The sequence below is a fragment of the Durio zibethinus genome, chromosome 3 (assembly GCF_047325235.1).
Source record: "Durio zibethinus cultivar Kanyao isolate XHJ-2024 chromosome 3, ASM4732523v1, whole genome shotgun sequence".
NCBI lineage: Eukaryota > Viridiplantae > Streptophyta > Magnoliopsida > Malvales > Malvaceae > Durio > Durio zibethinus.
This window is the reverse complement of record NC_143164.1, coordinates 3,456,833-3,484,610: the sequence shown is the minus strand read 5'-3', so window position 1 is coordinate 3,484,610 and position 27,778 is coordinate 3,456,833. Positions and strand designations below refer to the sequence as shown.

Below are 27,778 nucleotides of genomic sequence, written 5' to 3'. Positions count from 1 at the left end.
GTTGACACCTAACTCGTACTTTCCTTTTTACGTTTAACCAGGCTCTCGATTTTCACCATGACGACGATAAGTAAGCAGAAGAGAACCAAAGAGAATCTGGAAAAAAGGCACGTGTACTCAAAGCAACAACAAATTCTATCGGATTGTACTTTAAAATCTCCTCTAAGAGGTAGAAACACGAAGGGAGAGAAGGAGAGAGTTACAAATTGCGACGATTAAACTCTCATCCCCCTTTTATTTGTTTTCCCAAATACCCAATTCCCAAAGCTTCAGTTCCCATAATCTGCCCAAGCATGGACGTTGATCCTCGTCAGTACGAACATATCGTAAGTTTTTAACCTTCCCCAAACCCTTCTGTTTCAGTTGTGAAAATATTGAAAATTTAATTAGTTTTGCCAATGGTAAAATAGTTTTATGCTTTAATGTGTTTGGTTAATTGGATTGTTGCTGAAATTTTAATTTTTTTCTTGAATAATCCAAAGCCTGATCTATGTCTTTCTATTTGATTGTGTAAAATTAGGGTATTGTGCGATTATGCAGTTTTATCAGTTTGTTATAGCTTATTGGGTTCATTCGGGTTTATGGATTTTGTTAGTTGTTGCGGTTATGGGGGTTCGTTATGGCTTGAGTTCTTTGTTTTATGTTTTGGTATTTATAGATTCTGGAATAAGCATGGGTTGTATTGTATATGCATGATTGATTTTGCAGTAGAATCAATATGTAGGCATCTAGGTGTTGTACTGTTATTGTTGTTAAATAAATTATGATAGCAAGTAAAACCTTGATTTTAGGGGTCAATTCTTTGCTTGGAAATTGGAAATTGAGTGCTCTTCCACAAGTTAAAGTCTTGAATCTTCATTTGGAAAGTTAGATTGCATCTAGGTATAGCTCTTGGCTGCAGGTTACTTTGGGGAATGTAGCTTTTGGGGTTGTTTGGTCGATTTTGATCTACATCTTAACCTTGTTTGATGATTTTGGGTACTATTATGGAATTTTGCAAGTTACTATTGTTTCAGCTATTTCCTGTACCTTCAATTTATAGGGTGATACGATATAATATGATGCTGTCATTTCCCAGCCAATTGTGTATGGTGTCACAACTTAAAATAGCATTCCTCATCTTCAGTCATTATGGTTTGTTTAGTTAATTTTTGATGAAAATATCTGATTCGTTTATAAGATCTATTCATGCTATCTTATAGTTCCACACTCTCGTGGACTACTTTTTTGCTCCTCTTTTTGAAAATGGAGCACTGGAACAGAAATAGTGACTCATCTATGTTATAGTTATGTCCCTCCAGTAGCCTTATCTTCTTACATTTTGGGGCTCCCCATCTCCGTGTGTCTTTTACAGGCAATCAATGACAATGACATCCACAACATTATTATGTCATATCTCGTGCATAATTGCTTTAAAGAAACTTTGGAATCTTTTATTGCTTGTACTGGGATGAAGCAGCCTTCTGATTATCTTGAGGACATGGATAAAAGAAAAAGTATGTGAAGTTTTTCTCTCTGATAAGTTTTATAGATGAGATGTAGATAATAGATAACCTAGGATTACTATTATGGAGCACACTTGTGCAACCAAGGCATGTGTGAATTGCCAAAGATGCAAAGTTTTCTAGTCATAGGTTCTATCATTGGCATTCTTTACTGAGAATTTCAGAGGTGAACTTGCATGCATGTTGGTATGTGCCAATAAAAGTTAAAAGGGATTTGAAGTATTTGACATCCAAGCTGAAATATAGTTTATAGATGGTTTACTTAGCTTACTTAACTTCTGCAAAATCTGAGAACCTACGTCTGCATACTCAACTGCTAAGCTGTATCAGCTACTACAAAATTTTTAAAATATTGTAACAGAACCACAGAATAAATATCAATCTTGCCAGCCTAGTTGGTTAGTGAGCATTGATCTTACTACTATGAAGTATATCTTCTCTGTAGTCGTTTGCTCTCATTTATCTTATATAGTCTCATAAGTGCTGACATTTTTGTTGGAATTTTGTGCAGGAATTTTTCAATTTGCTTTAGAGGGGAATGCACTTAAGTCAATTGAACTGACTGAACAGCTGGCAACCAACTTACTAGAGAAAAATAAGGACTTGCATTTTGATCTTCTAAGCCTTCATTTTGTGGAGCTTGTATGCTCTAGGAAGTGGTGTGCAAGAAAATCAGTATCTCCTGAATTATGAATAACAGATATCCTACAATTTTATTTTAACAAAATTCACTTCTGTTGCAGCGCAGCAGCTCTGGAATTTGCACAGACGAAGTTGACCCCTTTTGGAAAGGAGCAAAAATATGTTGAAAAGCTTGAAGTATGTTTCTAACTTAGCAGATCTTCATGCATCTAATCTATGTGTGATAGTGAAAAAAATTGCTGTTACTGCAGGATTTCATGGCTTTACTTGCATTTGATGAACCAGAGAAATCTCCAATGTTTCATCTGCTTAGCTTGGAGTACCGGCAGCATGTTGCAGAGAATTTAAATCGAGCAATTCTTGGTTTGTTTAATTCTTGTAGCTACTACTTCACCAGATTACCTTTTAGCATGTTGTACTGATTCTTCGTATGTTTACCTGCTGTTTATTGTCACTCTATTTGATTATTCTTTCTTTTACATGTACTTTTACAATCTTTTAATCAATCTGTTCTCATTTTGGGTTATGTCTCATGAATAATGTCAGCTTATGCAAACCACCCAAGCTATACGGCAATGGAAAGGCTGATACAACAAACAACGGTAGTTAGACAATGCTTAAACCAAGAGCACACAAAGGTAATGCATAGAGATACTACTATCTTTAAAAATGTGTGGTCATTTACTGATGCCTTTAGGTGGAGTGAAATTCTGTCTCGAATACTTTAGTCCCAAGGTAACATTAAACTTGGTTTTGCAGGATGGGCCTCCGCCATTTTCTTTGAAAGACTTTCTGAAAAGCTGAAGAGAGGAAATTTTGAAAGGCAAGTGACAGTTAGGGCTTTGCTCAAAATCTTGTGCTGATGTGGTTTTGCTACGCATTTGCTGTAAGGTTGGGTCATAGGTGACAATTATAAATCATTGTCTGCGTATTTGTAAAGGTTGTGACGCTGTTCCTTTGGGTGCATCTGAATGTTCATTCACTTTTTGAAGTTTGCCTCTTTTCGTGAAATGGCCTTTTAAAGCAGTGGATTTTGCAATGGGGGTAGCTTCCCCCACTGATCCTAAAACTATTTTTAGTAAAATTATGTAACTACCACTAGATCAAGATAAATTTTTAAATTTTTTTTTATTGGAATTCAATTGTATCTTATTATTATTTTTTTTAATTCCTAATTCTTCTTAACACTGTTACTCTATTACGTGCCTAAATGAAAATGATATAACGTGCGTAAATTTTTTCAAATTCATAATTTTCAAATATCAGCTTTGATAACATATCAATTGATTTAAAAAATAATATATAAGTTTTCTCAAATTTGTAATTTTTTAAGTATTAATTTTAATAATATATCAATTGATTTAAAAAATAGTTAACAATAATATTAAATAAATAGCAATTTTTTCAGAAAAATTAAGCTCAAAACAAGTTTGTTAAACATTAACTAAAAATAAGTTTGATTAGAAGTGAGATTTAAACCCACGCCCTTTAGGACCATGAACTAGTTGGGCCATATCAAAATGTTGACCGTGGTTCACGCTTGTTTTCTTATAACGCTGTTTCTTATAAACAACTTAAGCCTAATCAAATTGGATGCGTCCAAAAGAGAAAATGGGCTAATGGCTACATCGCCCCAAATTTCTCACCTCGCCTCAGCTGTTCGTGCCGCTCAAAAATCCGCGTCTTCCACTCTGGTTTCTGCACGCCTTTAATCACTCTTTGAGATAATGGCGTCTCTGGTTTCTCTGCCCTCCTCTTACCTCACCCTTTGCCTTTCTAACGACAAACTCTTCTTCGGTCCTATTCTCCCCGTGACCACAAGCACAAGGTGCGCCTCTGGAAACTTGAGATTCTGTACTTTGTTTTTGACATTTTGTAATTACTTTTGTTCTTCTTTCTTTTGTAGGCATAACTGGGACTTAACCAAATCTGGGAACTTGAGATTCTGTACATTTAAGTCCAGACTCACAAGAACCAAAGAGTCTCCTTCGACAAACCCCACTACGTTACTAAAAGAACCTCACAAGTATTTTGATCAAGTAATCATCACCGTCCGTTCGGGGGATGGCGGCCACGGTGCCATCCTTAGCATGCCTGACCAACAACGAGCTGCGAAGTCACAAGGAAAACGTGAGATTAAAGACAAGTCAAAGAAGAAACCATCGTATAAAAGGGATTTTGATGGGTCACTTATCCTTCCAATGGGTGGTCATGGTGGAGATGTAGTCATTTATGCTGATGAAGGGAAAGATACGTTATTGGAACTTCATAAGCACAGCCGGCATAATGCAAAACGTGGTGGCAATGTTGATGCCATGGGTGTTTTAACTTCTCAATTGCGTGATGGTCTTGCTGCCCCAACTTTGCGTATTGCTGTTCCTGTTGGTTTGTAATATTACTCTGTTGATACCATCTATAACATTTTGCTTTTCATCTTAAAAGGAAAGTTGAATTTCGATTGTGAGAAGTATCTAAGAGTATATAAGAGCATACCATGAAGATGCACCTGTTTTTATGTTCTTTGCATGGCTTGGTGAAATGGTTTTAACAAAATTTAGACTCTCCCAAATGCATAATTTTCTTATTTTGTGTATTGATATGCAGGCACAGTTGTGAAACGCAAACGTGGGAAGTTATTGGCTGACCTAGCACAGCCGGGTGATGAAGTACTTGTTGCTAGGGGCGGTCAAGGAGGGGTAAGAAGTAAGGAGTTAGTAGTTTAAACCTATTGAAAGATTCAGATTAACTCAGTACAATGTGAAATTCAATGGATGAAGGTTAAGAACTTAAGATAATGGCATTTTGCATTTTATTATCTGAGTTATGCAAGTCACATGTGTGTGTGTGTGTGTGTGTGTGTTAGTACTCTGAATGTGATAGGTTTCAGATTATTTACAATTCAAAAAACTGATTGATAAGAAGTAGGATTCCAATGAATCCAATCTTGTTCTGTTTGATAGACCTCCTTTCTTTTGGCAATTCTGCTCCTAAGATTGCTGTATAACTTGTATTCTCAATATCAGTTGGTGATTGACAGTTTAATTTTCTTTGTTTTGTGGCAGATTAGCTTGTTAGAAATGCCAGAATACAAAAGGAAAAAGTTGTTGTCTTTAACCACAAACGTGATGAGAGATGACGGTGATAAGGTGCCCAAGAAGAAATCTTATCCCTTACTATAGCAATATAGAAAGAAACTCACTTACTACAGTAATATAAAAAGAAACAGCTTGCTTGAATGAAAATTTATATGGGTTTTTATTGTTTACAAATTGATACTTCTTTCTTTTATTTAATATAAAAATCTTTTCTTTTGCATACTTTTTGCAGGTTTTAGTTCTTGGTCAGCCTGGTGAGGAGGTTAGTTTGGAGTTGATTCTTCGAGTTGTTGCTGATGTTGGGTTAGTTGTAAGTACTGCATCCTATTATTTTTCCTTTTGTCCGTGCATTTTTATGTAACATGATTCCATTTGAATTTCCTTGGAATCTCTATTTGTGGCTAGGGAAGGAAGTTCATCAAAATTCTTCATAATAGTTTATGAATAGTGCATCAGATTGGCTACAAAAGGTAGATACCGATAATTTATTTGCCCTGCAGGGGCTTCCAAATGCAGGCAAGTCAACCCTTTTGGCTTCCATTACACTTGCAAAACCTGATATTGCCGATTATCCTTTCACAACATTGATGCCAAACCTTGGGCGGCTTGATGGTGACCCTGCTTTAGGGGCAGGTAAATATTCATCTGAAGCAACATTGGCAGACTTGCCTGGTCTTATAAAAGGTGCACATTTGGGCAAGGTAATATGGTTTGTGTCTTTTGCATCTTGTTAACTGCTTATTCTGATCATACTGTTTCTAATTGAGACATTTTTATTGTTTAGGGTCTAGGTCGCAATTTCTTGAGGCACTTGAGGAGGACACGTTTGTTGGTCCATGTTGTTGATGCATCGGCTCAGGACCCTTTGAATGACTACAGAACTGTCAGAGAGGTATATCTTCCCTTGTTCATATTTTATCTTTTCTTATTTTATATTCACTTTATTAACATTGTTTCATTGTCTTATTGACATCTTTGTTATTGATGGAATGATCTGTAGTTTCACTTTGCACTGAATCATCACTGTGTATTAGCTTATCAATGTCCATAAATATAAATTGGAATCTTTTAAGTGTGTATAAAGAGATTGTTCCACTAATAAGTAGTAGCTATTACGGCATTCAATGGTTTTAAAACATATAGGAGGGCCAAATTTTGAGTTTGGGCATCACTTTTTCGGCCCTTTCTAACTTTTAAAATTGTCCTTTAAGTTCTACAAACACTATTAAAGATAAAATCTTGTATCAGCCACTATCAAAATCAAATGATATCGTGTCTCAAACTGAATATCCCTCAATTTCAGCTTCCCTTACCATAGTAATTGTGATGTGCAGGAGCTGCGGATGTACAATCCTAATTACCTGGAACGACCGTATGTTGTAGTGCTCAACAAGATTGACCTTCCTGAGGTAAGTCGCTTATTGATAGGGCTCCTCTCTTCTCTTGAGAGTTTGTCTTAAGTGCAAGAGTTATGCATATAACATGTCTTATATGTCATGTCTTTTTAGCGAATTTAAAACTGTCTGCTTACTATCTTAGGCAAGGGATAAGCTTCCTCATTTAACTGAAGAAATCTTAAAGATTGGAAGTGATATAGTACATTCTGAGTTGGGAATGAGTTCTAAAGATGTAGTTCGATCATTGCTCACTGAAGGTGGTGAAGTGGATATATTGTCTTCAGTGGTTTCTGATGAAGATAAAATGGATAAAGGAGTTGAGGACTATCCACGGCCCGCTGCTGTTGTTGGTGTTAGCGTTTTGTAAGTAATATTTTTTCTTCTTAAGTATTGTATTGCATCTCTAATGCCTTGGCTCATTAAAAGTTCCCATCTTAATACTGCATTCTGAGGTCCAAAGTTGACCAAGTGTAACCACTCAAAGTTTTGTTTTACTTTTACTCTTACATAAGCAGCCTAACTGTAAGTTGTTCTGATATTGAGCAGGAAAGGCATCAGAGTAAATGAGATGTTGAAGGAAATAAGGGCAGCCCTAAGGAAATGTAGAGATTCGAATGAAGAATTGGAATTAAGTGTGAGATCATGAGAGTAATACAGTTGTAAATGTACTAATTCAACACGTTCAGACTGGAGTTGCCCATGTGAAGCTTACCACTGATTTTTTCTTGATTGGATTATACGTAATGATCTGTAGGAAATCCCTTGATTGTAGTTCATAAATAAGATTCGAGTGACCTTGCCACTAAGGTAAGGTTTCATAGATGTGATTTGTTTTGTCCTTTTTGTTAATATAATAGTCCAAAGTCTGAAAATTGCCATTGTTTGTCACAGAATCATCTAAGCTGGGCCAAGTTTGTTGTTGAACGTAGATTTACGGTTGAAACTTGATAGCTACTTCTGTTACGTATGGATGAGTTGTGCCAGATCCCTGTAGTTGGCCTTTCATTTCACATGTAGGTCTGCTTTCCAAGTTGGTCTTGCTGGGCTGCGCTTCCATGCATGGTATTGGCCCAAGAATTCAACTCTTTTTTTAATAATAATAATAAAATTAGATCAAAGAGTGCAACTCTTCATTAATCGCGTCATAAAGGAGCCTCCATCTTTAATCCAGGATTTTTTGTTTTGTGGGCGCAGCATTTTTAGCTTCACTTGGTAAATATAGACTGTGAACTATTGACATTTTCCGTCTCCTATATATTTCTTTACTTTCTGAATACTCGTAAGTTTAAAATCTACAGTTAGTAGATCTAATTCATTTATTCGTAGACAAACAAATCGAGACTTAGACATGAGTAAGGAGCTGCGTCGATTAGGTAAAATAGAATAGAAAATGGGGACAATCGAGTTGGAAGTTGGAAGCCAAGGCAGAGTCCAAATCCATAATTTGACTGGGAAAGATTCAGTGTACGAAGGGATCTTTTTCGGCGAAGTTACAGCAGCATGAGCCCCGTTGATGCATGCAAGTTTTCAAATAACGATTTAATAACGAAATAATAACAGTAAAATTAACAAAAATAATGATAATAACGGATTATTGTTGTCATTATTTTATTTTTTTACTTATAAATCTAATAATTCAAGATAAAAATAAAATTTTAAGTCTACAAAATAAAACAATAAACATGTAAAAGTAAAAGTAAAAATAAAAGTAAAAGCAAAAAATAAAACTTAAAATATCATATCTTTAGCATTAAAATAACTCTAAAAATAAGTTAAAAAATAGATCAATTATTTCAAGTTACAACAATTCAATCGGTACTTCAACACTCAAATTCAAATCAGCTTTAAGTTTTTAATCAACATTCAAAATTAAATAAGATAAGAAAAAAAAGTTAAATTATTTTTTTTTTATAAAATTTTTGTAAAATAATATCTGTTGTGAGAGTTTGAGAGAGAGACAAATAAGATATTCCATAGGTACTAGACAAGTGATAATGATAAAGAGATGTGAGAGAAAATGAGAGATGAAAAAAAAAAAAATTTTGGAAAGCCTAGAAACACGAAGAAGAAGATGAACAGAAGAGAGCAAGTGCGTTTCTAGAAAAGTTTGCTAGAAAAAATTAAACAAATTGGGGGATATCGGGCACATGGAGAGAGATTGAATGGGGTAAAGAGGGATTGGTGTGGTGGGGCATTGGGGGGAAGGTGAGAAGGGATTGGGTTTGGTGGGGTGTTAAGGGGGTGGGATTGAATTTTTTATTTAATTTTGTAATTAATTTTTGAAAATTTTTTAGATAAAATTTAATTATGATTTTAAAAATTTATAATTAAAAAAATTTAATAATTAAATATAATATATATAAAAATTTTAGATGAAAATTTTTGATAAATTTTTTTTGTATAAGTTAGATGAAAAATAATTAAAATTAAATATTATATTTTGATTGCGTTATATATTAATTTATAATTTTGTATATGAATTTTAATATTTGTTTATTGTTTTGATATTTATATTGTTGTCAATTCTTTTGATATTAGATTAATTATTGTTATTTTTGTGTAATTATTAAAGATTGCATTTATTATATAATTATTGAAAGTTATTTGTGATAAAAAATTTTATATAAATTATTGTATAAAAAAGATTAAGTTATTTAATAATATTCTTAAGATTAAAAACTAAAAATTAAAAAATTTAACGTAAAATCAAAATTTAATGATGTAATAAGTAATATTAATATTTTTAAATATAAATTTATTTTATTTTTATACAAAATAACAAATATGCCAACATGTGAAGAGTTTCCAAGTAAATAAGTAAATGGCACATCAAGTGATGATATAGATTGATATTTTGGAATACTTGTGCCAAATACAAGAAGAAATGTTTTATGTAAACTTTGTGGTAAAGTTATAAAATGAGGGATAACACGTTTCAAAGAACACATTGCTCATAAAACTGACAGTATTGCACCATGCCCCAATGTTACTAGTATATTATGTTTTTTTAATTCATTTGAAAATATTATTGTTAATTTCTTAATAAAAATTATAAAATTACATAATATATCCTAAAATATATCCCTCCACTACAAATGTATTATCCTCAAATATATCTTTCACCTTAAATGTATAAAGAACAAAAGCCTTAAGGATAGAGATAGAGTCAACTTAGCTTTCAAAGTGAAAGATAGAGAATATGATATTTTTCGTCATTCTATCATATGATAAAATTTAAAAATTTATATCAATAATTGTAGTTGATGGAATTTGAAATTATTATATTTTTAAGTTTGTAATTTTATTAAATATAAATTTCTTGGTATTTAACATATTATATTTTGTTAATATTTGATTTGTCTAGAATTAATATTGAATATGAACTTGACCAAGAAAAATTTGTGAATAAACCAAATATAAATGTTTTTTATAATCTAAATAAAATTGTAAATAATTTTTTTAAAAAATAAAAAATATAGTATCGTAAACTATTTTTAAAATCATTGAATAAAAATTTTTATAATTATAATTATTACATTTTATAATAAATTATGTAAAAAAATTTACTACCACAATTATTGTAATAATCATAATAATCTTTATTATATTTAAAAATATAATAAATATGATGTAATAAAAAATGTGACTGCCATCGTTATTTAAAACTTTGAATGCAAAACCATTCTTAAACCTGGATTCACTCTGACTTCTAAAGCTCCACCGCTGTACTTGGGAGCCCCCACGCGTCGGAACACTCTTTCTCAGTTGTCATTTGTCATTTGTTCCTTTTAGAAACTCTCAACCCTCTCAGGTTCTTATCTGCCCAAACACGCCGTCGTTCCCAATAGTAAATTGACCATTATCGATCCTTTCCCCCCCCTTTTTTTTTCTCCACCCCCCGCCCCCCAGAATTTACAAAATCAAACTACATTTTCCTTTTCTTTTTTTTTTCCTTCCTTGTTTGCCACATGAGCTCGGTACAAACAAGAATCTAGGCCGAGTGTGTCTATGAGAAATGACAGTGAGCTTTACAGTCAATACGAGCAAACAGGGCCTCCATGCTAAGTATCATCCCAAACCCATCTTAAGACACGTTTCAGGCAAGCTTACTTATCCCATTGGAGCTCTTATCTCCCTTTCTGTCGTATAAATACCATTACCCCCTTTCATCCAATGTGCTTATCAATAACTTTCCTCATTCCTTTACTTCCCCTGGGTTTCTCTGTTGGAACAATGTCACTTCAGTCATCAGTGGCTTTGAAGAAAGAAAACAAGTCAAGAAGCCTGCACAAGCAAGCTCGAGAAAGGGTGCATAAGAGGAAAGGGAGGTCCAGAAAATGCTCTCTGCACTTACAAAGGTGTCGGGCAGAGAACTTGGGGTAAATGGGTGGCTGAAATTCGTGAACCCAATCGTGGTGCTCGTATTTGGCTTGGAACTTTTAACACCTTTCATGAAGCAGCAATGACTTATGATGCTGGCCGCCCCCCCCCGGTAAACTCTATGGCTCGGATGCCAAGCTCAACTTGCCACAATTATGCGTCAACCCTCAATATCCACCTTCTTCAGCTCACACTCAGGTTGCTCCAATAGGGAACCAACCTCAGAATGCGAACAATTCATCAGGTAAGAGTTCATCAAATAGCCCAGTTTTTATCAGGGCCAATGATGTACCACCAGTGTACGACAATGATTCAGTCATATCTTTCCCCCACGAGAACTATTATTCTTAAGGGAACCTGGTGGAGAACAGCGCAAAATTTGGGCAAAATGAAGATGGAATTGATGGGTTTTGGGAGAATATGAGTGTTAACTTGCCTGTTTTAGATGACTCTATTTGGGCAGAAGCTTCCATGTCACTAGATTTTCCAGGCAGTTTTGCGGCAACCTCGTGGATGGAACTGTTAAAAAATTTAAGAAAACAGAAATAATATGAAGGTAGAAAATATGACTTTGAAGTATGAAAAATATTATCTTAAAAATAATTATGTTTACAATAAAATTTTAAAAATTTGCTAAATTAAAAGTAGTGACATTGAACAGATAAAAAAATATATTTATAACAAATGAATAATTATTAATCAAGTTAATTTAAAAAATTATGATATTTTATACATTCATATTTTTTTATTTAAACAGTTTATATTTTTATTTAAATATATTTATTCAAAATTAATAATATTTTAAAATAAAAAAATTTAAAAATTAAAATTATCTGAAAAAAACACTTTACAAATCCAAATAACTTAATTCACTTCAACATTTAACTTGATTACTTAAATAATATAAATAATTTATTTTAAATTACACAAATAATTTTTTTGTTCAACATAAAATATATCACGTTCTAATCTACCTGGCTGGGACTTTTGCAATCCCCGTGGTGCATGCAAAGCTAAGCTAGCTGTTAGCTACGTGGAACGTGAAAGTCAGTGATAGTCTTCTGCGCATATTTGTGTAAATAGAATTACGCAGTGTCCTACCGTCTACACTCTACAGTAATAGCCATGAAAACCTATGGGTTTTTCAGGGTTTGTCATGGCTCTCCTTTTTTGTTTGTTTTTTGTTTTAATTTATGTTTCTGTAAATATCAGTCACGTGCAATTCTTGCCTACCAGCTTCTAAGACTAACTGGGACGTGGAAAATAGAAAATGTTACATAGTCCACCAAAGGTAGTAATTACTAATTATTGAATTTATTACGTTTCAATAAAAACGATGAAAAACAAGAAGAGTCCATGTTTGGTCAGAAACGTTTGGGATTGCATACTTGATCGATAATAATCTTTTTGTTGTCAATTCTTTTGTCAGCACCCGCAGTTTTTTCGCATATAAATGTTCCCTTTTTTTTTTTCTGGTACAAACAAAGAAAAAATATGTTCGGTTTTTCTTTTTCTCAAGAAAAGACGAAACTTTTGCTGAGATCTTACTGTTCACACTGATTTTCCGAGGATTAATACGAAGCTACAAAAGATTTTCCGAAGGGATTCCAATATCTGTTATGAAACCAGAAAGAATCAGCTTCGATAGCATATCCATCTTGATTTCTGTGCCAACTGAAGTAGGCATGTGTCCTGTTCTTGATATCGAAAATACCATGACCAAAACTTGCCTCCCGATAGGCTGAGAAGTTTGGCTGTGGTTCCACCATGCTGCTTACTCAAAAGAGAATGATCAGTTAAAATTATACCAGGATACAATCAAGAATATAGAAAATTTAGATGAAGGCAGATCATTTTAAGGAGCAATAATATACTGATAAGCATTACCCTATCGCTGGTCCATCGTGATTTCCTCCATCTCCAATGGTAATGTAGACTGGTGCAGACTGGTCATTAACAGGAGTACACTTTCCATTCACAATATTGTATGCAATGTTGGATATACGCTTCTGCAATGTGAAATATTAATAAACATGGTAAGTTTTGATATTGTTGCTATGGCATTTTTGGACAAGAAAATGGAAGCTTTAAGGTATTAAGTTAAGCAGCTGCCGGGGAATTTAGTTGGGGGAAAGCACCTTTGGTTAAACATGTAATTATCCAAACAAAGAAAACAGAGGATATGTCATTGGAAGAGTAACATATGGACTTTGAATGTTATAGTAAGGAAAATTTTTTGCTGGTAATTTAGACCTAAATCTTTGGTAATCAAAAAGCTTAAAAAATGAAAAAAAAAAAAAAAAGGAACATTAAAATGGATGGAACTTACAGATCGCTCATAGGAATGAACATGACCAGCAAATACAGCATCTACTTTGTACTTGACAAACCATGACTCAAACACCACTCTCATGGTTTCTCCTTCCATGTAATGATGCGCATTACTATTATAAATTGGGCAATGCATAAGAACAATCAGCCATGGTGTCTCGCTTCTGTCCACTTTAGGTAGCTCATCTCTTAGCCATTTGTATTGAGGAGTGGATTTTCCTGTCAAAATCAAAATTAGAAATTAGCAGGATAAGACAATATATCTGCATTTTGCACGCATTCGCATTAGGTATATAATACACAAGGCCCTTGTGACTGACTCAAATTATCTAGGTCACCACAATCATTTTGCTTGCTTGACATTTAATCCATCTAATAGTATTTTTGAAATGTTCAATTCCTGAACTTCATTCATAGGTGAAGTTATATCCTTACCATATGCAGAATAAGAAGACAAAACAATGATATAAGCTGAAGCTCTCTTGATCGAATACCATAAAGGAGATGTACTATCTGAAGATGCATACGGCACATAATATCGATGTGTATATGGCTTAAAGGGTGTAGTTTCTTCCTGCAACATAACCAATTGTTAAGACTATTAGGACCATCTATGTCAAGCAAACCATAATTATTGTGCGACATCACATGGTGAAATTCTCTGTTTGAGTGCCCAGGCAACAGTTCAGGAGATAAAAAACAACATACCAGTTCAGGAGCAAAATCAAGTTCATGATTTCCTACAGTCCAAATCCAAGGCTGAAAAGCAGCATTCCTCTCTATAAATCTTCCCCATGTATCCCACCGAGAATTATCATGGAATGGATAGTCATTTGAGTATGACAGATCCCCCAAAAACAAGACTGTTTGTCCCTTCTTTGGATTTGATTCATAACGGGTGAGTGTAACATTTGAATCATGTGTTTGACCAAGATCCCCTGTTCAAAGTGCTCAAGGATTGAGATCAAAATAAAACCATGCAAAACTCTTTGATGGATATATGGATAAACAGAATGAAACAGAAGTATTCTATGTGAAAATTTGACAAAGCAAAAAACATTTCTATGGAAACTATCAGTGTTGAAGGCACTTTTCAATAATAAAACAAATTAGAGCGGACACAGAAGTTAATGAGATGAAATGGAAGTACCTATCAGACCAAAAGTGTAAGGAACATCAGGGCCAGCTCTTGGAGGAGTCATAAACCGGAATTGTCTGGTCGTATTTCCTATTCCAATCTCATATATGTATTTGGTGTTATACTGCAAAAGTAAAAGAAGCTCTAGTTACTCCATCAAAATTACAAGCAAATGACCCAGATATTTCTCGCAAATTTGGCCTATACTGATATTAAATCAACTAAATTAAGCTTCTTTAAGATGGAAAACCTGATTGAGAAAAGAAAAGAGAAAAAGAATACCTCCAACTTCTTGATGGTGCAGTGATGAATGTAACCTGAGGTGTAATTGAAGAACTTATATCTGACAAAAATTCCCTCAGCACGATTCTTATGCTTGCTATTTTCAGACCAGTAGATAACTGTATTCGAGCCAGGTTCATCGGGAGTTATCCAGGAGATGATCACTCCTCTCCCATCAGTATCCCCTTGTGTTATATGGACCTATCAGAAACCAGGTACGTAAAGATGAAATAACCCATTAAAAAGTTAGAAGAAGCAAATACAAAACAAAACTTAAATTCCAGGAACACATTTAGCAGCAGACTTCCAGTAAATTTAACTGAAAGAACGCTATCGAATTAGAAGAAGAAAAGAACATGCCTGCTGAGGAGCATTATAACCTGGAGGAACTTGGAAAACATCACTGTCAAGGGGCATATCGAGAGAATACTCTTTCCTCACAAAGGAATTAGTTATTCCTCCATTGCAGAAGTTAGACGCAACCAAAATCATACATAGAAGCCAAAAAACAGAAAGGTTATAGACTTTCAGCAGCGCCATCTGACCAGAATCTCTTCAAGCTTTCAACTTAGGAAAAAATCTCTGGGCTCTGGTAGTCTGTTTCATATCTTGTGCCTTCCACATGATCCATTTATTTAGGAAGGTTAGCGTTCAATTGAGACAGAAGTGCTTGGTAACGGTAGGCAGACAGTTTATTAATTCCCTTGACTAGTGCACATCTTTTAGAATGCTCTTTCTAGAGATGGATAAATTTTACACGAATCCAACAGATAAGACGTGATAAAGTGCTGAAATTGTAGGAGGGCCAACAAGGGGTCCTCCAGTGAAGTATTTACTCGAAAAGATATGAATTAATACTCCTTTTCTTTTCTTTATGATAGCATGGTCTGCCCTATTTACCTAATGCGCACTAAAAAAAATTTTATATTCATTGTTCATTTTAATATTAAAACATGATCAGTATAACGATAAGCAAAAGCTAACACTAAAATAACTAATGGAGGATCCAACCGCAACCAGCTACAGTATAGACAAGACAACCATTGCAGAGATATGACTTCAATATTTCTTTGGTCTTATGCAGTCACTTTTTCCTTTAATCTTTACTTTTATTAAACAATGTTAAACTTTTTATTTTCTATCTACATCAAATTTGTTTTTTATGAATCATGATTATGAACTAAAAGAGAAATATGTACGAGATGACCAGAACAAACAATTAAGCATCAAGCATGACAAGATTCACAAATACTACGTGATTTGGACGGTTATTTTCCTGTGTAATGAATGCTGAACAAGAACCAAGTGTCACATTTAATGAGCATCAAAGGTCTCCAAGTGGAGATCTGGTTTTGCATAGATCTGCTAAAAAGTGAGGACCAGGGTTCTGATCTTGTCATCTGAATGAGGCGGAAGAGTGCAGGGGTCTACGTCTCATCCTCCAATGAGTTTTTCAAATTGCTTTAACTAGTCTTGTGTAGTGCGTATCTTGTATCTTTTTAGAAAAGGTATCCCCCCAGGCCCCAACAGTAAAGATCCCTGTCACATTTCTAAGCCCACTTCCACTGTCTTCTATAAAATAATGGTAGCTAGTAGAAAAATATTGTACAGGGATTCTATGATGTTTGGCCCTTTGTAAATTTTTCAACAACAATTCAACTGAATAGAATACCCGGGGCTTTTTTCCTGATCTCACAACCTGCCATGTTATTCGAATTTTAGCCATCTATTCCTAACAAGCTAAAGCAGCGCAAGGTGAATCTTGAGTAGTTCCATTCCATCAACCGTGTCTATCGAAATAGCGAATCATATTCTGACTACAGGTATTTCTTCTGAAACGCTCCAATATCTATTATGCAACCATAGGGAATCAGCTTGCACAGCATAACCGTCTTGATTTCGATGCCAACTGAAGTAAGCATGAGTCCTGTTCGTCATATCTAATATTCCATGACCAAAACTGGCCTCGGGATAAGCTGAGTTGCTTGGCTGTGGCTCCATCATGGCATCATCCTGTTCAATTAGACCAACAATGTTACACAATGATAATCACAAAGAAAATTTTGATTTAAGGAGATAAATCTTGAAACCAGATTCCATACTCTGTCATCAATCCTTCCGGATTTCCTCTATCTCCAATGGTTATGTACACTGGAACAGATGGATCCCTTGTGGGAGTGCACAATCCATTAACAACATTATGCGCAATATTTGATATGCGTTCCTGAAGTGTAAAAGTAATTTACTAAGCACAAATCCTTGCGAAGAAAGGAAATTGAAAATCCTTTTTTTGGTCAAGCTCATAATATTTACCAAGCACAGATATTCACTAACATGCTGTTATGCAGTACTTAATAGAGCAGTATGAACATAAAAAGAAATTTTAACGGGTACTTCATCTCAGTGCAATGAACTTCTCTTATAGACAAAAATGGAAACAGAAGTTTTCAACATCCAGTAGTTTTTGTCTTTTTCCAGATACGATACGAGAAGAGAAAAACTGTTTGTTAAGCAAGCAACAAACGAAATCACAGGCCTGATCATGTGTTCTAGGATCATATACCAGAATCCCAAACAGCAAACCCCATTGGGATTTTTGGACCAAGTTTGACCTAATCAGCCCATGGGATTCTTGTCAGCAAGGATTCTCAGATAAGGATAGGCGGCAGTTTGCCCCGTACAAATTTTCTAAAGTTTTGGTCTGATAAGCAACACAATCACCGTGAGTATCTAAGCTTGACTCGTACAAATTTTCAAAGTTTTGGTCTGATAAACAACACAATCATCGTTAGTATCTAAGCCTTACTTCAGCATGTTGCACGTTAGTACAACTCCATATGGAAGTTCCACAAATTCAGGAAATAAAAAGACAGTATTATATTGCCGGCGACACACTAATAACCACCCGTAAGCTCATCACAAACTCAATTGGAAACGTCAAAAGCAAGCCGGTCAAACTTTACTTCAGGACAAGTTGTACACACTTTTTTTTTAAGCTTTTTTATTTTGGTAGGTAAATTGATCTCTTGTTTATATGAGAACTCAAATTAAGATATCTTTACCAGAATTAATGTTATAGCCTTCTACCTGAAAGCAGAATTGACCAAAGAGTTTGAACAGTCGCTTTTTCTGGATGGAAACAAAGGAACATGGTGGCGACCCATTTGAGAAGTCCATTACTCAGCCTTCTATGGACAAATTCCTCGAGGAGATAAAGCAGAACCATGAGAAGGTAATCCTAATTAGTTGAACAGAATCATTCAATCAATCTTACACGTTATCAGTTACCCTTGGTTTAGATGAAATCACTTCGGGTAATGTCTTGCAGGAGAAATTTGTATCATCAACCACATTGGTTAGCAATGGACGCGTGGATATTAGAGGGAAAATTGCAGATAAAAAAACAACTGGAGGATGGAAGGCATCTCCGTTTATCATAGGTATTAACCAAAATTAGCTAACAGGGCATTTTTTTGGTACTTAATGAGGTTTACTAACATGATATTGGTCTCTGACTCATGGTTCTTTTTTTTTTTTGTTCCCTTTCCTGATTCTAGTTAATGAGGTTGCAGAGAGATTGGCATTTTTCGCAATAGCGGTGAACATGGTGGTTTATCTGGTTTTTGAAATGCACCAATCGCTTCCATCTGCAGCGACTCATGTGACTGATTGGATTGGAGCTGCCTATGTTCTAGCTCTACTTGGAGCATTTCTTGCCGATGCTTATTTGGGTCGATTCTTGACGATCATTAACTTTTCTTGCATATATGCAGTGGTGAGTAGCACTTCCATTGATATGCCTACCGTTGAATTTGCATCCCAAATCCCAGGTTATGTGTAGATATCTGCTGGGCTAGACCTCCCGGTGAGAAAGTCTTACAAATGGGCCTTAAATAGGCTAAATCCCATGGTTGAGAGACCCAAGAGAATAGGCCTACAGGCCCAAATTAGCTATATTGGCCCATCTTTGGATCTGCTGAGTGTTTGACCATGTAATCTAAAGGCCCATGTTTCCCTTTTCTCAGGGAATGGTTTTGTTGACGCTATCAGCCTCCGTAGACAGCCTACGTCCGCCTCCATGCACTGCCAGAGCATGCATAAAAGCAACAGGGAAACAATCAGCTTTTCTCTTCGTTGCACTAGCTCTTATAGCCCTTGGAACCGGCGGTATCAAGCCATGCGTTTCATCATTTGGAGCAGACCAGTTCGACGAAACTGATGAAAAAGAAGCCCGTAAGAAATATTCGTTCTTTAACTGGTTCTTCTTTGCCATAAACATGGGTGCTCTCTTGGGTATCACTCTTTTGGTATATATAAAAGATAAGAAAGGTTGGGGGTGGGGTTTTGGAGTTCCTACTGTGGCTATGGTTTGCTCTATTTTCATCCTAGCTGCTGGAATGCCTTATTATCGTTTCCAAAAGCCCATGGGAAGTCCTTTTACAAGGTTTCTTCAGGTCATTGTGGCTTCTGTCAGGAACCATTTTAAAGGGGCTCAATTAGGACGTGAAGATGTCTTATATGAGGTCAATACACTGGAGTCTGATATTTCTGGTGCTCAAAAACTCGCTCAAACCAAACAGTACAGGTAATTAATAGTTGTAGTTAACATTTAGGATATCCAATTGTAAATTAATAGTCACACTGGGTTATTGAAATTACTTGAAAATTTTACTTAAAATTTTTTGTTAATTGGCTTCTATAGATTCTTGGATAAGGCAGCTGTGGTGATGGATTCTGAAGCTAACACTAAAAACCGTTGGAGACTCTGCACAGTGACCCAAGTAGAAGAATTCAAGTCCTTCATTAGAATCCTCCCTGTGTGGGCATCCACAATAGCCCTTTCCATCTCATTTGCCCAACTCTCAACCTTCTTTATCAGCCAAGCCTCCATCATGGACCGAAAACTTGGTCCCAACTTCACGATTCCAGCAAGTTCAGTCCCTGTCTTCAGCGCCATCAACGCGCTCATACTCGTCCCTATCTGCGAAAAATTGATGGTCCCAATCCTACGCAAACTCACCGGCCATCGCCGTGGCAGTACATCTTTACAAAGAATGGGTGTTGGCCTATTCACATCCATCTTTGCCTTGACCTCAGCTGCTTTAGTTGAGAAGAAACGTCGTGACCATCCAAATCCATCGTCTATGAGCGTGTTTTGGCTGCTTCCACAGTTCTTCTTAATAGGCACTGCAGAGGTTTTTACTTATGTGGGACAATTGGAATTCTTTTACGATGAAGCGACTGATGGGACGAGAAGCATAAGTAGTGCAATGTTTCTTACCGAGATTGGAATTGGGAGTTGGTTAAGCTCAGCAATTGTTAAAAGCATTGAGCGTGCAACTGGTGGGGAACAGACAGGATGGCTAAGAAATGATCTTGACAAAAGCAGGCTGGATTATTTCTACTGGATATTGGCAGCAATCAATGCTGCTAATTTCTTGGATTACTTGTGGGTGGCTTGGCGATACAAGGGAAAGAATGGCCTGGGAGGGAGCGTCGTCAGGGTTGAGGCCATGGTTGAGACGTCTGATGATGATCATCATCAAGTGACAAAGAAAGAGGATGATAAAGGGGAGTTTCAAAGCCTGGTGCTGTGAAATCTAAAATTAGTTACTTCCATTTATGATGTATGACTTATTTCACTTTATTTGCAAATGAACCAAATCAATTGTTTTCCTAATTTAAAATACTGTATTGCTTTGTATTAAAAGATTTACATGATGAAAACCTAATAAACTATTTGAGATGCCCAAAAGTTCAGAACTATCAACATTTGCAGTTTATTAGGATAATTCCATTGAGAAAAAAACCTTGTTTTGGACTAAAAAGACCAATTAATTAAAGACACCAAGATGAGAAAAAGCTTAAAGAGAAACAAAATGATGGATATTTAATTCCATTCCCATCATAAAGGCTAAAGCATCTGATTATAAAAGAAAGAAATTGCTTTTGCAAAAGGTTACCAATTAATGTGATAATTGAAAATTCCCTAATAATGCCAATCTCTTAAATGAAGCATTAATCTTGGGATCTGTTCAACTACCTTAATTTAACTAGGATTTGCATCAGTAATAATTCTGACGTCCAGCACAGGATGTAACAGGTGGATGAATAGAGATGAATTGAACCAAGACACATCTGGGACATTTCTAAGTCAATCCTTTTAAGAAAAAAAATTAAAAAAACCAAAAAATAGACAATTTGAGGCCTAAAGTACTGCTTATTCAAGTTATTTTGCTTTTCCTTTTGTCTTTTTTTTTTTATAAGTTTTGTTGGTCATATCACTTCCCTCTATCTTTTTTAGATGCTATATGTTTGTCATTTCTCCTTGCATGTCATTTCCCTCACTCCCTTCCAAACAATATATAAATTTACTTACCATCCAAATTTAGGCTCTGGTGATATCCTGTCGGTGTGTCTATCCTAATTATGAGCTTGATGTTTTACAAAGTAGTTGTTATAACTTTCATAATGGAAGATCAAACAAAAAGGGAGGAAGATTGGGAAATCTTATATGATTGGAAAATTGTTTAATTAAAATATGAGTGGTTGTGATGGCATATCTGTTTCTTTTATATATATATATATATAAGAAACAGCATGTCTCTTGTCATCTTTAGTCCAAAAGAAATAGTATTGATGAGCTTTGTTGCAAATACGGGTCCATTCATACCATACATCATAATGAATTTGAGAACATCATAATTTGCATATCCTTTATCTTAAATAAAACCATAAAATTAACATATAAAAGGCATATGGGATCTCAGGCCCCCATAGGCCACGCAGGTGCGACTGTGATCATCATCATCATCCCCTTTCAAAAACGCTTCTCTTTTAACCCTATCTGCTACTTAAAGAAAGCTATTGACTAAAAAAAAGAAAAAAAAAAATCACACACACAAACTTCTGATATAACGTAGTGCTTCCCATTTGTTGTCTGATTTTTTTTGAGGCAGCACTGTGGTTAAAGGTTAGGGGTTTTCTAGCTAAACATTTTCTGTTGAAGGAGGGAGAAGTGGCTGAGTAAGGGATGTCTTGATGTGGCTTGACGTTCTGCTGTTACTGTGCTCCGGAGTCGATTGAATTGCAGCCTTTTCTTGAGCTGCAAACTTTCTCTCTTCGCTTTTTCCCCAAAGCACTAGGTACAATCCCACTATGATCAACACCGCCCCAATAATCCTATACATTTACAAAAAGAAAAGAGAAATTGTGTTAAATTCATGTGCAGTGAATAAAAAGGCGTCAATGCCAAGTTGATTACAAGCTTAATGTATTGACAGATATTTTGATCCTACGGTTGGGGATGAACATATCGGGGCCCAACTTTAGCAGAAGATTGATGAGTTTTCAACTAAGGGATGCAGAGATAATGTTGAGAAAGAGGAAACTTACCCTCCCAAATAGAATTCTTCCCCTAAAGCAATGGAAGCCATAATGGCGACAACAAGAGTCTGAACAGGTTGATAAACAGCAACGAAGACAGGGCCACCCCTGTCAATGCACCATATCTGTACAGCGAATGCAATCCCTGATGCCACCACTCCCTGCATTTTCCACACAAATTATTTGGTCTCATTTCATTTTCAAGAACCCACCACCCCACATTATTGCATAAACCACTTTTTTCTAATGTACTGCAGCTTAACTACTACAATTATTAGAAGAAATCTTTTAGAATAAAAGGGTTATATCCCGTGAACTTGCCCTATCAGCAACTATTTGGCACAGGTTCAAACGGTACAAGGTTAGGCTTTTATTTTCTAATGATGTTAGACTTGACGGACTTATGACATTCCCCAAGGAGTACATGGGCTCCCATTTGGGTCTTGATAAGGCATTTTCATGAAGTAAAAAGACAGCACACCAGCTTTCCAGCCGAAGACATTTTATAAAGATCTATCAAATTGCTTTTGACATGGATGCACATTACAAAAAGATGCAAAGGATTCACCTTATTGCTTATGGTTGAGTGAATCCCGTTTCACATTCTAAAAAGGAAAAGAAAAAAAGAAAAAAGCAAATGTGTGCCAAGAATTTCAAGAAAGAATAACTCCCCCATGTGCCAAAATAACTTTTCCCTCACTGGCTATCTAAGATATTTTTCTCATGTTCCATGAATTATTAGGAAGAAATTTACACCTCTTCATTAATAAAGGGTATATTTTATTTGCTAACCACTCAATTTGGTGGTATGAGCAAAACAATTCCCTCTCTTTAATTAAGTGAAAAAAAAATGGGTTGGGTTGGAGACTTGGAGTTAGTGTCTTTCTGCTTTGCTGGCTGGCTGTTGATATATTATACTATCCATTGAAATTATTTTACTTGAACCCAAAGTTGTGACTCAGCTTAAAGGATACTTCCCCTTTAAAAAGAAAAAATTTCTGTGAATGGTTTGACTAAATGACGTATGAAATACTGACCGCGTAGAGTATAGTGAAGAGTTCTCCACCAGAGTGGAAAATCCAAGCTTGAGGATCTCTTTCAAAAATTGCAGCAATGATCAGGAACTGAATAAGACCAAAGAAACATGTATAGGAGGTCACCGAGAGTCTAGCTGGGTACTTCTTCAGGACTGGTGCCTGCAACACCAGCCAACCGGACCAGGACAAGCAATGGCCAATTAGATAGAGACAACCAAGGGTCCAGCTCTTTCCCTTTGCATCTCCCAATGAAACAAACATTGGTGTGGGTCTATTCAGAGTTGGAACTGGGCTGTATATGGTTGGACCTTTGTATAGAGTTATCACTGATGCTCCGGTAACACACAAAATTGTTCCTATAACCTTCGATATCCCATCTTTTCGATTTAGCCGCACTTTCTCTATCCTGAAAACAAGAAGCATGCAAATGAAACAACCAAACACATTTCATGTCATGTCCCTGTACATAATTAGAGGAATTGTGGCGGTTTACCGGAGTAGGGCTGCCATGAGAAAGGTAATGGCTGGGACAGAGTTCTGGATTGCTGATGCAAAGGTTGGGGATGTGTTATCTAAGCCCAGCAAGTAGAAACCTTGATTTGCTGTGATTCTGTCACGTAAAAAAAAAAAAGGATATAGGACCAGTTAGTTTTGCTTTTATTACACTGAGCATGGTCCTCACCATATTGTGATGAATTAGCTTGTACTTTTTTTCCTTTATTTTTTTTCATTATACTTTAGAGTTATAGAGAATGAACATGCGTACTTTTTTATTATACTTTAGAGTTATAGAGCATGAACATGCGTACCCAACAAGGGCAAGCAGGAAGAACTGTAAAAGAAAGTTTAGAGTAATCGCTGGTCTCTCCTTCCTGGAAAAAAGAAAAAAAAAATTGAAAAACAAGTTAGGGTTTAGTACAACAAGGGTTTAAAAGCGAAGAGTAATGAGGTTATGCTTTGTCTGGTTTACTTTTCAAGAAAATATGCAAAAGGAAGGAGCAGAAGCAACGCAATGATATTCCTATAAACTGGGAACACAAGTTTGCTAACGCCCATGTTAAGGGCAGCTCTGGAGACCACATGGAACCCTGCATAACCAAACTGCAAGGCCAACATGGCCATATGCAGCTGGAGCCTTTCAGGAACCGAACACCACATCCTCTTAGCAGAGGCAGAACCACTAGCATCAGCCATTGAAGCAAAGTCTTGAGATTAACACAAACTAAATTAAAAGCGAATTTTATAAGAGATTGAGGAATGTTGAGGATGGGAAGCTAAGGAATGAAGTGGTGGGTATAAATATACTTGGAGGAAGGGAGAAAAAGAAGGAGATTTTAATGTGGATGATCTGGCCCACATGGGCCCCAAAAAGGCGTTATGTCAAGCTGTTAGTAGCACTTCAAATGTGTTTGGTTGTCTCGCACATTCTTTCCCTAGTCCACCCTCCCTAGTTGACAAGACAACTCCCAATCGCACTACTGCTACAACATGAATAGAAAGTGAGAGAAAATTGAAAAGAAAAGGAGAGAAGTGAAGAAAAAAGAAAAGAAAAGAGATGATTATTTACTACACTATAATCTAACAGGTTCTGTTTTGGCTCCATGCCATTAATGATGATAATTGAAGGGTAATGGAGAGAGTGAGCCGCCATTGATAAATAGAGCGCACGAGTGGGAAGGTGGGTACCCCATGCGTTCTCATGGCCTATAAAAGCCTTCAACCACACCGCGCATATAACTACTAACTAAGCTTTACATTTCTTGAAATTTTCTATCTTCTGCCTTATTTTAATACATAGTAGTAGTAAATGATTTCCATGTACCAATATATACTATATATATATATATATACTATATATATATATATACACTTTAGAAGAGACTAAACCCTTTTTCTTTTTCTTAGTTTATGACATTTCAATAAATTAATTCCTCCCCAAGGTACACAATTTCCTTCTGTCAATCTTGGGGGTTGCGGGGAGGAAGAGGTAGGTTTTTTAAAATTAAATCAATGACGTTAAAAAAAAAATCAATTTGGAGTAATTGTACATAAATTGTTTTGCTTTTTTATTAAATTTAATCAATTTTTTAATAAGCTTACAAAATAATTAATAGAGTAAAAAGCTTAAACAGTTAATAGATAATGAGAGAACGGAGAAAGTGGAGAAAATTGTTGAATATTAAAAATCACTCAGTCATGTGTAATAATTACTACCAATTATATCTTAAAAATAAGGACATTAAGTCCAAATGTGAACTAAATTTTGGATCACTATTCAACATTCCCTTTTATTCAAAATCACATTATTTCAAGACATAATCTAAAATAGAAAATTTTATTTCTTGAAAATGCTTTGGTGAGCAAATCTATTAGTTGCCCGTCCATTCCATAATACTCCATTTTGATTATGACATTTGTAACTAAGTTACAAATAAAGTGAAAGTGAATGTCGATGTGCTTTGTTCTCCATAAAATGCCGGATTCTTTGTCATAGCAATTGTAACTTGTTGTCACAAAACAAGTTTAGTTGCTCTATCTTGAACTTGACAAAGATCTACGATAAGTCTTCTAATATAAATTACTTCACAAGTTGCTGAAGTTGCTGCTACATACTTAACTTCTGAAGATAATAAAGCTATTATAACTTGTTTCTTTGAACTCCATGTGATATAGCTTGATCTAAGAGTGAAAACACTTGCTGAAGTATTCTTTCTATCATCCAATGAACTTGTCTAATCATTGTGAATCCATATAAATTTGACAATACCAAATCCCAAAATCACGAATTCCAACAATATAATGTAAGACTTTTTTTGCTGTTTCAAGATGATATTTTGTAGGACTTTGCATAAACTTGGATATTACACTAACTAAAAATGCAATATTTGGTCTAGTATGGGTCAAATAAATCAAACATCTTACTAAGCTTCTAAAAGTCTTTGCATCAGCCTTTTCTGAATCATCGACAAGTTGTAACTTCTTATTCATGTTCATGGGTGTAGCAGTTGGGTTGCAATTGAGCAAATTAAATCTTTTGAATAGATCCATTGCATACTTCCTTTGTGAAATGAAAATTTCATCCATACCTTGCTTCACTTTGAGCCCTAAAAAATAATACAACAAACCCGTGTTTGACATCTCAAATTCCTTAGATTTAAATTCAGTAACAAGAGAATCATATGAGTCCATATAAATAATATCATCAACATAAAGGCAAACAATTATAAGATTTTTTTTTCTTCATATAAAGTGTAGGCTCATTCTCACTCTTTCTGAAGCCATTGTGACAATAGATTTTAATCTACTATACCATGCTCGTGGTGCTTGTTTTAGCCCGTAAAATACTTTTTTTAGCTTGTACACGTTTGTCTCTTTATCCTTGAATACAAACCTTTCAGGTTGATTAATATTCATCTATTATTTTAAGTCTTTATTCAAAAAAGTAGATTTGACATCAAATTAATAAACAGGCCAATGAAATTGTGCAGCCAAGGCTAAAATAATGCTCTCAGTTTTAAATCGAACAACTGGAAAAAAAGTTTCTTTGAAATCAATACCTTATTGCTACAAGTATCATTTCGCCATCAATCGGGCTTTGTGTTTTTATATGGTTCCATTAGCAATTTTGAACACCCATTTGAGGCCTATTGTGTTCTTCTCTTTAGGTAGATCTACCATCTCCTTTCATTCTTCTGGATTGCCATCATCTTTTCTTGCATTGCATTCTGTCATTCTTCTTGATTTGCTACTTTTTTAAAAGTTATAGGAACTGAAATAAAGAGAGCAAATTGACAAGTTTCATAAATATCCTTCAAAAATTTAAACTTTCTTAAAGAGATTTTATTTGATAATTCTTTTAAGGAAGGTGAACAGCTATATTGTGAGGTTAGATTTGTAGAGTGAGATGAAGAAGCTAGTGAATAAAAACTAACTGAAGAGTTTGTGGAGGTTGATTTAACAGCTTCATTTGTTGCATTCTCACATAGATTTTCATTTTCACTTGAAATCCAAATTTGAGTTGTCTTGTTTATACCATTCCTTTCTCAACTTGTATCTTCATCAAAGACCATATTTTTACTAATAATCACCTTGTCACTAAAAGGATTATATATCTGATATGCTTTGGATTATGTGCAATATCCCACCAAAATGTATTTTTTAGATTTTTTTTCAAGTTTATGATGAGTTTGAGAATTAACCAAAGCATATGCAGCACAACTAAAAATCCTCAAGTGACTTATCGTAAGCCTTGTACCTCTCCAAGCTTCATAAGTTATTTGATTAAGAACTATTTTTGTAGGAAAAAGATTTAGCATATAAACAACAGTTGCCATAATTTCAGCCCAAAAATGATTCTGTAGTCCTCTTGCTTGCAACAAGCTTCTAGTCATTTTTACAACATATGATTCTTTCATTCAGCTACATAGTTTTGCTAGGGTGCAGTCAATTCCTTGTGAATGCCATTTTTTTTCACAAAAAAAGTTAAACTCATTAGATAAAAATTCTCCTCCTCGATCAGTGCGAAGAGTCTTTATAAAAGCTTCACTTTGCTTTTCCACAAGAGCATTGAATTTTCTAAAACTTT

The 27,778-nt window shown here is 35.2% G+C and overlaps 5 protein-coding genes and 1 pseudogene across 7 annotated transcripts; 4 read left to right on the top strand and 2 right to left on the bottom strand.

Annotated features, from left to right (window-relative positions):
• The first annotated feature begins 79 nt into the window (after positions 1-79).
• On the top strand, positions 80-3,315 carry LOC111307199 (uncharacterized). The gene is made up of 7 exons (XM_022905247.2): positions 80-326; positions 1,355-1,496; positions 2,017-2,164; positions 2,249-2,324; positions 2,399-2,510; positions 2,694-2,785; positions 2,907-3,315. The coding sequence occupies exons 1-7, from the start codon at positions 294-296 to the stop codon at positions 2,949-2,951; spliced, it is 648 nt and encodes a 215-aa protein (XP_022760982.1). The 5' UTR covers positions 80-293; the 3' UTR covers positions 2,952-3,315.
• Positions 3,316-3,628: 313 nt separating this feature from the next.
• Positions 3,629-7,911, top strand: LOC111306930 (putative GTP-binding protein OBGC2). Of its 3 annotated transcripts, none has more exons than XM_089758082.1 (11): positions 3,629-3,975; positions 4,054-4,532; positions 4,752-4,843; positions 5,210-5,293; positions 5,475-5,552; positions 5,743-5,758; positions 5,870-5,943; positions 6,027-6,134; positions 6,577-6,651; positions 6,782-7,002; positions 7,186-7,563. In XM_089758082.1, exons 1-11 carry the CDS (start codon positions 3,875-3,877, stop codon positions 7,283-7,285), a joined length of 1,428 nt encoding a protein of 475 aa, XP_089614208.1. In that variant the 5' UTR covers positions 3,629-3,874; the 3' UTR covers positions 7,286-7,563. The 3 variants fall into 3 exon arrangements, 2 of the variants coding, with proteins under 2 accessions (XP_089614208.1, XP_022760732.2); XR_002692144.2 differs by having other exon boundaries at positions 3,665-3,975; positions 5,743-5,943; positions 7,186-7,446; positions 7,531-7,911; XM_022904997.2 differs by having other exon boundaries at positions 3,665-3,975; positions 5,743-5,943.
• Positions 7,912-10,812: 2,901 nt separating this feature from the next.
• On the top strand, positions 10,813-11,568 carry LOC111299466 (dehydration-responsive element-binding protein 2D pseudogene; annotated as a pseudogene).
• An 811-nt stretch (positions 11,569-12,379) lies between these two features.
• On the bottom strand, positions 12,380-15,459 carry LOC111300763 (purple acid phosphatase 2-like). Its single transcript, XM_022896383.2, has 8 exons — positions 15,131-15,459; positions 14,771-14,971; positions 14,501-14,612; positions 14,059-14,288; positions 13,786-13,924; positions 13,349-13,569; positions 12,907-13,028; positions 12,380-12,789 (listed from the first exon to the last, which is right to left on the bottom strand). Exons 1-8 carry the CDS (start codon positions 15,308-15,310, stop codon positions 12,591-12,593), a joined length of 1,404 nt encoding a protein of 467 aa, XP_022752118.1. The 5' UTR covers positions 15,311-15,459; the 3' UTR covers positions 12,380-12,590.
• Positions 15,460-17,377: 1,918 nt separating this feature from the next.
• LOC111299458 (protein NRT1/ PTR FAMILY 8.2-like) lies at positions 17,378-20,541 on the top strand. Its single transcript, XM_089757858.1, has 5 exons — positions 17,378-18,002; positions 18,102-18,210; positions 18,328-18,545; positions 18,796-19,355; positions 19,473-20,541. The coding sequence occupies exons 1-5, from the start codon at positions 17,904-17,906 to the stop codon at positions 20,365-20,367; spliced, it is 1,881 nt and encodes a 626-aa protein (XP_089613984.1). The 5' UTR covers positions 17,378-17,903; the 3' UTR covers positions 20,368-20,541.
• A 918-nt stretch (positions 20,542-21,459) lies between these two features.
• Positions 21,460-24,469, bottom strand: LOC111300752 (protein WALLS ARE THIN 1-like). The gene is made up of 6 exons (XM_022896373.2): positions 24,164-24,469; positions 24,003-24,065; positions 23,687-23,803; positions 23,194-23,599; positions 22,166-22,317; positions 21,460-21,952 (listed from the first exon to the last, which is right to left on the bottom strand). Exons 1-6 carry the CDS (start codon positions 24,385-24,387, stop codon positions 21,760-21,762), a joined length of 1,155 nt encoding a protein of 384 aa, XP_022752108.1. The 5' UTR covers positions 24,388-24,469; the 3' UTR covers positions 21,460-21,759.
• Positions 24,470-27,778: the final 3,309 nt, after the last annotated feature.

What these genes read in the sequence shown, in the direction of transcription:
- LOC111300752 (XM_022896373.2), bottom strand. Translation starts at nt 24,387, where the DNA reads ATGGCTGATGCTAGTGGTTCTGCCTCTGCTAAGAGGATGTGGTGTTCG. An exon ending in TTTGCATATTTTCTTGAAAA is followed by an intron (nt 24,066 to 24,163) that starts GTAAACCAGACA and finishes TCTTTTTTCCAG; the next exon opens with GAAGGAGAGACCAGCGATTA. An exon ending in TTCCTGCTTGCCCTTGTTGG is followed by an intron (nt 23,804 to 24,002) that starts GTACGCATGTTC and finishes TTTACGTGACAG; the next exon opens with AATCACAGCAAATCAAGGTT.
- LOC111299458 (XM_089757858.1), top strand. Translation starts at nt 17,904, where the DNA reads ATGGAAACAAAGGAACATGGTGGCGACCCATTTGAGAAGTCCATTACT. An exon ending in TAAAGCAGAACCATGAGAAG is followed by an intron (nt 18,003 to 18,101) that starts GTAATCCTAATT and finishes GTCTTGCAGGAG; the next exon opens with AAATTTGTATCATCAACCAC. An exon ending in TTTCTTGCATATATGCAGTG is followed by an intron (nt 18,546 to 18,795) that starts GTGAGTAGCACT and finishes CCCTTTTCTCAG; the next exon opens with GGAATGGTTTTGTTGACGCT.
- LOC111300763 (XM_022896383.2), bottom strand. Translation starts at nt 15,310, where the DNA reads ATGGCGCTGCTGAAAGTCTATAACCTTTCTGTTTTTTGGCTTCTATGT. An exon ending in TTGATTTTGCTCCTGAACTG is followed by an intron (nt 13,925 to 14,058) that starts GTATGTTGTTTT and finishes GTTATGTTGCAG; the next exon opens with GAAGAAACTACACCCTTTAA. An exon ending in TTCATTCCTATGAGCGATCT is followed by an intron (nt 13,029 to 13,348) that starts GTAAGTTCCATC and finishes TTCACATTGCAG; the next exon opens with AAGCGTATATCCAACATTGC.
- LOC111307199 (XM_022905247.2), top strand. Translation starts at nt 294, where the DNA reads ATGGACGTTGATCCTCGTCAGTACGAACATATC. An exon ending in AATATGTTGAAAAGCTTGAA is followed by an intron (nt 2,325 to 2,398) that starts GTATGTTTCTAA and finishes CTGTTACTGCAG; the next exon opens with GATTTCATGGCTTTACTTGC. An exon ending in TAAACCAAGAGCACACAAAG is followed by an intron (nt 2,786 to 2,906) that starts GTAATGCATAGA and finishes TTGGTTTTGCAG; the next exon opens with GATGGGCCTCCGCCATTTTC.
- LOC111306930 (XM_022904997.2), top strand. Translation starts at nt 3,875, where the DNA reads ATGGCGTCTCTGGTTTCTCTGCCCTCCTCTTACCTCACCCTTTGCCTT. An exon ending in CTAGGGGCGGTCAAGGAGGG is followed by an intron (nt 4,844 to 5,209) that starts GTAAGAAGTAAG and finishes GTTTTGTGGCAG; the next exon opens with ATTAGCTTGTTAGAAATGCC. An exon ending in TGAGAGATGACGGTGATAAG is followed by an intron (nt 5,294 to 5,474) that starts GTGCCCAAGAAG and finishes TACTTTTTGCAG; the next exon opens with GTTTTAGTTCTTGGTCAGCC.